This window comes from Ambystoma mexicanum, chromosome 6p (genome assembly GCF_040938575.1).
Source record: "Ambystoma mexicanum isolate Mex_15411 chromosome 6p, UKY_AmexF1_1, whole genome shotgun sequence".
NCBI classification, from domain to species: Eukaryota; Metazoa; Chordata; class Amphibia; order Caudata; family Ambystomatidae; genus Ambystoma; species Ambystoma mexicanum.
In genome coordinates, this window is record NC_090935.1 from 1,149,098,903 (window position 1) to 1,149,107,822 (window position 8,920).

Sequence of the window (8,920 nt, forward strand, 5' to 3'; positions counted from 1 at the left end):
GTGGATGTAAATACTTATCCACATTTCAACATAGCTGCTAAAAACGGTCGTATCGTGGGTTATACCAATTTAGATATGCATCAAGTGTTCCAAAATCACGGATTTTAAAACGTCCTGTTTCTTGTCCCGCCGTCCCGCTCTAGTCACGTGAGCACCTCGCGGATGTGCACCCTTGCAGGTGATGCTGTGACAGATCTGGAGACCCGGCGAAGGAGGCATGTTTCCCCGCCCCTTACCCTGAGCGACATCATAAATAAGACCCCCCAGGCAGGTACAGAGGACAGAGCTTTGCTGGCAACTTGAGAGCGTGTGCATCAGGTGGCTCTTGGACGCTTCGGGCATTAACGGAAGCGCCCCCTCCTGTAGAGAAGAGCCACCCAGGAGCCGACCCTGCCTGGCACCAACACCGATGACCCTGTGTGCAGATCCCGGACGTGAGTCCCACGCCCTGGACCCCGAGGAGGAGGAGGAGGAGGAGGAGATCGATATCATGGGCCTTGGGACAGATGAGCCCTCCGCGCACCGCTACTACTCGCGGCCGCCAGGGGGCACCACGGAGACGGAAAGCGACTCGTCAGGGGAGAGCGAGAGCAGCTTCAGCAGCGAGGCGGCCCCGCAGCCCGCGGGCAGGGCGCCCGTCAAGCCGCCCTTCTCCTACATCGCGCTCATCACCATGGCCATCGTGCAGAGCCCGCGCCGCCGCCTGACCCTGGGCGCCATCTGCGACTTCATCTGCCGCCGCTTCCCTTACTACCGGGAGCGCTTCCCCGCCTGGCAGAACTCCATCCGCCACAACCTCTCCCTCAACGACTGCTTCATCAAGATCCCCCGGGAGCCGCGGGACCCGGGCAAGGGCAACTACTGGGCGCTCGACCCCGCCTCCGAGGGCATGTTCGACAACGGCAGCTTCCTGCGGCGCCGCAAGCGCTTCAAGCGGCGCCCGCACCCGCGGGGCGGCCTGATGCTCTGCCCGCCGCTGCTGCCGTGCTACCCGCCGCCCTACTACGGTGCTCCGGGCGCCCTGCTGCAGTCTCCCGAGGGCCTGGCCGCGCCGTGCCTGTGGGACATGGCGCCCATCGCGGAGCTGCAGCAGGAGAGGGCGGCCCCGGAGAGCTGCGCGCCCCCAGCCCGCTGCTCCTTCACTATTGACAGCATCATTGGCAAGGCGGCACCGAGGGAAGCGGCTGTGCAGCCGCAGTGGGACTACTATCAGATGCTGCAGGGGGCAGCCCCCGGGCTACTGCCCGGCGCCCTCAGCGGACAGTGGTGCACGGCCAAGGGGCCCGTGACCGCGGCGCTCTTGGGGTACCACCCGCTGCTCACGCGCCAGATGTACCATGACCATGGATGTGGGGTGGCGCCCTGACTTCGGCAAGTCGGGGTCACCTAGTGTTCGCCTCTTGCCCACTTTTGGGTGGGCATTGAGCTGAAGCCAAGGACTTTGAACTGCAGCCGTGGGTACTAAACTGCAGCAAAGGGAACTGTGAACTGAAGCCAATGGGCGCCATGAACTTACGCCCATGGCCATGAACTGAAGCCGGGCGCCCTGAACTAAGCATCGAACGTGTATGCTGCCGCGTTATAGTCCTTCATTGGCCGTGTTTCTTTGTTCTGCGCCAGGAAGCAAGACACTTTTTCCGTTAGTGTTTATTTGTGGTCTGTTTGTTGTTTTGAGGGCTTGGCGCAGTTGTGTGATGAGCACAATTCACGGACAAAGCTGTGGTACACAATGACGAGAATCACTCAGATCCAAGTTTTCGGAATCTCCCCCTTTTTCCTCATACTACAGATACACAATGAATGATTCATGTTTCGCAAACGCCGCCCTCGGCGACCCCACCTTTCCTGAACCCCTGCCGCCAATGGCAGGGTTTGGGGCGGTCTCTAGAGACATTTGCCAATGTTTTTCTGCCCTCAAGAAACAGCACGCGTACAGCTACCCCATGAGCTTCTGCTTAAGTCCTAACGTGTACAATATTCATGTTTTTCGAACGTTGTTACTCCTTAAGATATCTTTGTTTGTTTTTTATTCGTTCCAGATGTGTAATATAAACAGAAAAATACAATTATTCGACTATTTATTGGCTCCAAATGGGGCTTGTATCAGGTTTGTTCCAGCGATGAAATGCGAAATGTTTGCACACACGATAAACCTGTTTCAAACTATGCCTCGTGTCCTGCTTGTTTTGTTATTGAAATCGTTCGAATTCGTGATACTTAGAACGGCCAATTGCGTCGTCCCTCGTTTCCTCTGTAGGTCGGCTGCTGCGCAACAGTTTTATTGCATGTGAGTCATGACAAGGGTTGATAGTGCACGCGGTAATGACGTAAACACGCTCTTGAGTTAGTAGGTGCGCCACACGGGAATCTTCACGGACACCCACTGATAACTTGCTTGATCCATAACCAACTAGTGCTACTCTGACTGCATCCAAAACGGAGGGAGTGGGCTGGTCGGACAGATGTGGAGGGGGGGGGGATTTAATTGATTTTAAGACATGTAATATAATAAACCAAGATAGATGTGCAGATGCTTTGTCACAAACTTCCAGCTCGTTGTTATTCATGATGTTGAAAAAAGTGACTTAAAGCTACTTTATTTTTTTGCATGTCAAGATAGACATCAGGGATATATGTATGATAATGCGCCTAATACCCAGAGTTTTCTAAGCGCGGACCCGGGGAGCCAACCTGTGCTGGTTCGTGTCGCCAAGGCGAGCTCGTTGCCCCTGAGCTATCACCCGAGCTTTAAACAAATCTTTAAATGGGTGCTTTGTGTTGCTCACTTTAACTATCACACCTTTGCAAGGTAACTGGTGCTGTGAGGGCTATTTGATTTGGAAATGAAAGGCTCTGCCACTGATAGATGAAATGTGTTTGCAATCTGAGCACCTAAACGACCTGCAGAGCCACGGATGCTGTGTGTGTGTGTGTCTGTCCAGCTGTGACTTTGGAAACTGGCAGTGCTTCAATGTCTGGTATGAGTCACTTCTATATTTGGCTCAAGAGACTGGGAAAGCATCAATGACGCTTGCTTCTTGAGGCTTTGAAATAAAGGAGCGCTCTATGAAAAGCAAACAAACTAGTGGTACAGCATACAATGGTTTATATTGCGCTTCCATCTATCTCCAGACTTTGTGTGCTCTACTTTTCACGCAGTACATTCGCCACCATTCGCATGCAATACTGTCCCGAAAATACAAAATTAAAAAGACATAACGAAACAATGCGACACAATGGTTTTATATTAAAAAAAAGGCGGGTCTATCATAAATGCGTGCCCCAGGTGATGCAGAAGATTGCGGCATAGAGTTGTAAGGTCCAGGTTCAACACCTCCAGCGGAGGGGCGGCATGTTCGGGGTGGGGACTTAACTGAACGCAGCGCAGCTTGTGTGAACAGAACCAGGCACATCGCGAGAAGTCCCATGGTGGAACGCAATGAGGGATGGATGCTTTGGGCGTAGTACATGGTAGATGTATAGAGCTGGCACTGTCTGGTGGTGCATGCTGCCATAAGGGGGTATATGGTAGGGGGCTTTTGAGGAAAATTCCAATAGAGAAGGCATTTTGCTTATGGGGGCGCGTTAGAAAAGCATTTCTCCCAGACAGCTCATAAGAAAAAGCGGCAGGCCTTTTTGTGACAAGCGGTATGTATTTCTTGAACATTCAGCAGAAACAGTGTGCTGAAATGTTGCGCGGCTGAAGTTTCCCAGAAGAATGCAGCCCCGGCGAAGTCACTCTAAGGCAGTGGTCTTCTTACTTTTTTGGCCTGGGCCCCGTCCCCCCGCGCAAAATATGGGCAGGTCGGGCCCTCCCAAAATGCCAAATGGACAGTACGTACAAATGCATATGAATTATTGCGCGCTGTCACTGCACCCTACTCCCAGTATAGTCCCTGGGCTCCCCCACCTGCTCGCATCACAGTCGCTGGGCTCCCTCATCCCACTCCTACCCAGTCCCTGGCCTCTCCCTAACCCATCACCGACCCTGGGCCCTCCCCACCCTGCTCCCACCACTATCCCAGTGCTCCTGCCCATCCTACTCTCACCACAGTCCCTGGGCTTCCCCCAACCCGTTCCTGACACAATCCGAGGGCCAGTGGGAGCTGGTGAATTTTTTAAGTGGAGGGGCATAACTATTTCCCACACAAATGCCATAGCGAACGAGCGCAGTGAAGGAGCCCGAAACAATCAAGGAGGGTTTTCCCCTGTGATTTAAAAAAAAATAATGGGTTAACATGTTGCATTTTAGAGCATGCTTTAAAAGAAAATGGGTAAAAAGCCAGTTTTCAATTGAGACTGGGAGGGGGGGTGAGGCAAGAGGGAAAGCTTGGTATTTTTGACTGGTCATCTAGGATAGATATCCAGTAACAAAAATACCATCCCTGTCCCCTGGGCTCCACAGCACCTCAGAAAGAGAGCTGATTTTGGCAGTTGGGTGGGGAAAATTCCTTTGTTGTACAATACTCCTGCACCCACCACTTGCCAGAATCAGCTCAACGGACCAAAACAAACACACACACACACACTCACACAGCAATCACTATCATTCATGCAAGCATCCATCACCATACTCTCACTCATAACACAAGCAGACACGCATCCATACAGATATTTAAATAAAAAATAAATGAACATAAACGTACCTTCTGCAGGGGCCTGCACGTTAGTGCTGAAATGCTCCAGGTTGCTCTGTCCATAGCAAGGAGGCACAGGAGCTCCCCCTCCCACATATAGACATGCACTGCCCCCAGCCAGCATTTCCAATGAGCTATGCAAGGCTGGCGAAGCAAACCCCCCCAGTTTTGCATGGCTCAGCGAGCATGTGCGGCTGGGGAACTGAAATGTGACAGGGAAACGGTGTTTCCCGTTGACAGTTCAGCCAGCCCAGGAGCACTCCCTCAACTGGAAAAAGCAGGTGAGGGAGTGCTCAGTGTTTCACTGGGCTGGCTTCACCATAATGGGTGAGGGGGCACTGGGTGGATGCCCCCTCGCCCATTATGTATGAGCTGCTATGCTCGGACTGGCCTATAGGGCAATGCCCATACTAAAAATGCTAAATGCTAGTGTAGGCCAGGGAAAAGGGCCCACTTTTCTGGCCAATGTGGGCCAGTTTGATGAGTTACTTCACCATGCAGCTATTACTTCTGACCATTGATGCTGAATAAATATTCTTTAATATAATTTGCTTACATTTTTACAAAAAAAACACCCCCTTCGGTACCATTCAGTCTGTGACTTCAGGAATGAATAACCATTTTCAACTACATGAATATCCATTTGTACCTGTGAGCCACTTTTTCATTGGTGCCTGGGACAGTCCGACCATGTGATACACCCCAGGCCATTTCCTCCAATCTAAAAAAAAAATAACTTTTCCACATTTTTACCCATTGCATGCTGGGCTCTCATGCCCCCCCCCCCTGGAATGCAGCCGTGCCCCACTAGGGGGGTGCGCCCCACAGTTTGAAGACCGATGCTCCAAGGGATACTTTTGAGGCCCACGAGCTAGTCACCTGGGTGCAGGGGGAGAATTCACAGAAACAGAAATTAAATACATTTAATCAAACTGCAGCCATGGTGTGGTATAGGTTTTTCAGACTACACTTGGCCGCAAAGTGTGAGAAGGGAGCTGGGCTTCCAGAGAATTAGGGTTGGGATTATGGGGCATATGACAGGAAGACAATCAGCGGAGGAGGGTTTTGGTGTCCATAGGATGCAATACAGTGTCCTCGCTGATGTCCGCAGGGCACATCATTGGTCAGACTCGGTGTGAATGTCTCGCTCCTTTCCACCTCAAACCATTTTGTATATTGGGCATTGCCAACCAATGGCAAACAAGTGTTTTTGACTGATCAACACAACCACATAATTGGGGGTCAGTGTGGGAAGGACTGTGGCATCACAAGGGGTGTTAGTGTGATTTTTGACCAACTAAATGTTCCACCCGATCATGGTCATTTGACATATATATGACGTAGTTCCACCAACCAACATCTGTGACCTGCCCTAAAAATGTAACTAAAATGTATGATAATTCTATAATGAGGGTAAAACATGTGTAGCTGCAATAGCTCCTTTTATTGAGTTCATTTCCACCGGCGTGTCTGAACCGTGCTTCTCAGCTGTTTTGGGTCCAATACATTTGCGTTACTTCTTGCTTGGTGTATCCTCATTTTTGGATTGGTTTTCGGTTCATGCGATTACTTCTACCGGCGACCCCCGTTACAATAGGACAAAAAACAGACACAAGTGCCAAATCTGCCCCGCCAACTGTTTTTATTTGTGCCATGGAACATTTATGGGGAACTTTGTTTCTGATGGTGTCAATTTCGAAACACATTGGGACAGTAACATGGGTAAAAGTAACTAGCTGCACAGCGCACTAACTCGTCCAAATGGCACACTGGCCTGTTCAGCCATTGTGCGTGTGCCCTCTAAAAGCAGCACCTGCTCAACCTGCAAAGGTATTGAACACACATCCTATAGTTTGCGTGACATGCCATCACTTCTGTGCACGCGCTCTGTTCTGTGAGCCTTAAATCGTTGGTCGCAGGGCTGGTTTCCCGATTTCAGGACCCAGCTTCTAATCCTACCCCAGGGAATCTGGCGATTCGCATTTATCTACAGAAACTATAAACATTTACTGTAAACGTTGACATAACAACGGTACCTCGAGTTATCTGCGGTGTAAATGGCTTGCCCCCGTCCTCTCTTGTGTTCTGTGATCAGTCTCCAAGCTGCTCGAATTACAATAAAAGTGCTTGTTTTCTGTAAATTGCTCACTAACCTCGAGGAGGTGCAGGTGAGGTAATTTAACTAAAATGCTCCTGGGCCTCCGTTTGAACCCCTCTCACCGTCTGAGGCCCCCCCACCTCGGCCTTTGCATTCCCCTTCTCCCCTGCTCTTCTGTCTTCCCTGCCTCCCTCCTCCCACTTCCCAGCCCGCCTCCGGACCCTGATTGGCCTTTCCATTAGCCTGCACTCGGTGTATCACCACGCTGCACCCGGCCATCTCCATTACCATGAGGATCTGCAGGTGAGGTAATTTAACTAAAAATGCTCCTGTGCCTCCGTTTGAGCCCCTCTCACCGTCTGAGGTCCCCCCACCTCGGCCTTTACATTCTCCGTCTCCGCTGCTCTTCCGTCTTCCCTGCCTCCCTCCTCCCAGTCCGCCTCTGGACCCTGATTGGCCTTTCCATTCGCCTGCACTCGGTGTATCCACCACGCTGCACCCGGCCATCTCCATTACCACGAGGAGCTGCAGGTGAGGTAATTTAACTAAAAATGCTCCTGGGCCACCATTTGAGCCCCTCACTGTCTGAGGCCCCCCCACCTCAGCATCCCCCTTCTCCCCTGCTCTTCCGTCTTCCCTGCCTCCCGACTCCCAGCCCGCCCCCGGACCCTGATTGGCCAGTCCACTCCCCTTAAGTGACCTTCCCAGGGCTATTTACTACTCGGGCATATAGGTGAGCGTGTGCTATGTGGTCCCCTTGCCCCCATTCCTCCATCATGGCGCTGCATTTGTATCCCATAAAACTCCCACAATCCCGCTTGCAGGCACGCCCTCAAAATTGTTCAGTGCTCAATCTCCCCCCCCCCCCCCCCCCCCGATTGGCCAGCTCACTGGCCATAGCGACCCTCCAAAGGCAGCCTTCTGCCCGGCAGCCCCTGCCGCTAAGGGCCCCAAGGCCAAGGGCGGCTCCTATGGTGGCGGCTCCAAGATGTGTCTGCAGGTGTCCACAGGGGAAGCCAGCAGTCAACAGACACCAACAAAAACTGTAAGTGTGGCATGGGTGGGGTGTAGAGCAATTACTCTACTCCAGAAAACCCCTTCCGCTCGATCTTACTTTCCCATAACATAGGCTGCCATAGATTCACACCAGGCATACTTGGAAAGATTTGCGACCACCAGACTGAACCTATTCATGACAGGATTGTAGATGTTACCTTGCATTACATACTAACATACTCGTCATGGTCAACAAGCGCCACACTTAGATAGAATTGTGAACATTGGCCTGCGTCGCATCTAGATAGGATTGTGAAATTAGCATGCCCGCACTTAGGTGAAACTTGAATGTTAGCATGTACCACACTTAGAATTGTGAACATTATCCTGCGTCGCATCTAGATAAGATTGCATCTGGATAAGATTGTGAATGTTCGTATGCCTATACCTAGATAGAATTGTGAACTTTAGCCTGCGTCGCATCTAGATAAGATTATGAATGTTAGCATGCCCGCACTTAGACAGAACTATGAAGGTCAGCAAGTGCTACACTTAGACAGAACTGTCAATGTTAGCATGTTAAATGTCAGGTAACCCACTAACCAATATAAGCTCAAACTCTCTGCATACTTATCTCAATCAAAAAACTCACACAACCATCTCTCGCACAACAAGCCGCACGCACTTCACAGCACTGCAACAACACATAAGGCGCACCAACAGCACATGCGGACTGACACCGATCCAATACTCGCACCAAAGCTCAGCCCCCGGTGTATACCCAGTTGAAGCTGCCAACAGAACACCACTCCTCTCACTATCCTACTCCCTCTTCACCTTACTGACTCATCCCACCTTATCGTTTACAGATCCGCCAGAGCGCCTGGGGACCAACTCCGTTGGTGACGGTGCGCGGCACAAATACCTTTAACATTTAAATAACCCTGCGCATAGATGCTTGCCATAGCCATCCATTCTCTTAAAAAGAAAATCTTATCACAGTTCAGTGGGAGCAATACAGAGCGACCTGCGGACATCTTTTAACAAGACGGTGCCTTTTTATGCATGGCGCAATAACCATATTTTGTTGAACTCATATTGTAAGTTTTATTTTCCACTGCCGATTCAAGGCGCAGAGTACTATTAATTTACACCGAACTTGTGTGGATGAAAGGCGGATTCGATTGTC

The 8,920-nt window shown here is 51.0% G+C and overlaps 1 protein-coding gene across 1 annotated transcript; it reads left to right on the top strand.

Annotated features, from left to right (window-relative positions):
* The first annotated feature begins 305 nt into the window (after positions 1–305).
* LOC138511024 (forkhead box protein D5-like) lies at positions 306–2,166 on the top strand. Its single transcript, XM_069626553.1, has one exon. It carries the CDS (start codon positions 410–412, stop codon positions 1,364–1,366), a length of 957 nt encoding a protein of 318 aa, XP_069482654.1. The 5' UTR covers positions 306–409; the 3' UTR covers positions 1,367–2,166.
* Positions 2,167–8,920: the final 6,754 nt, after the last annotated feature.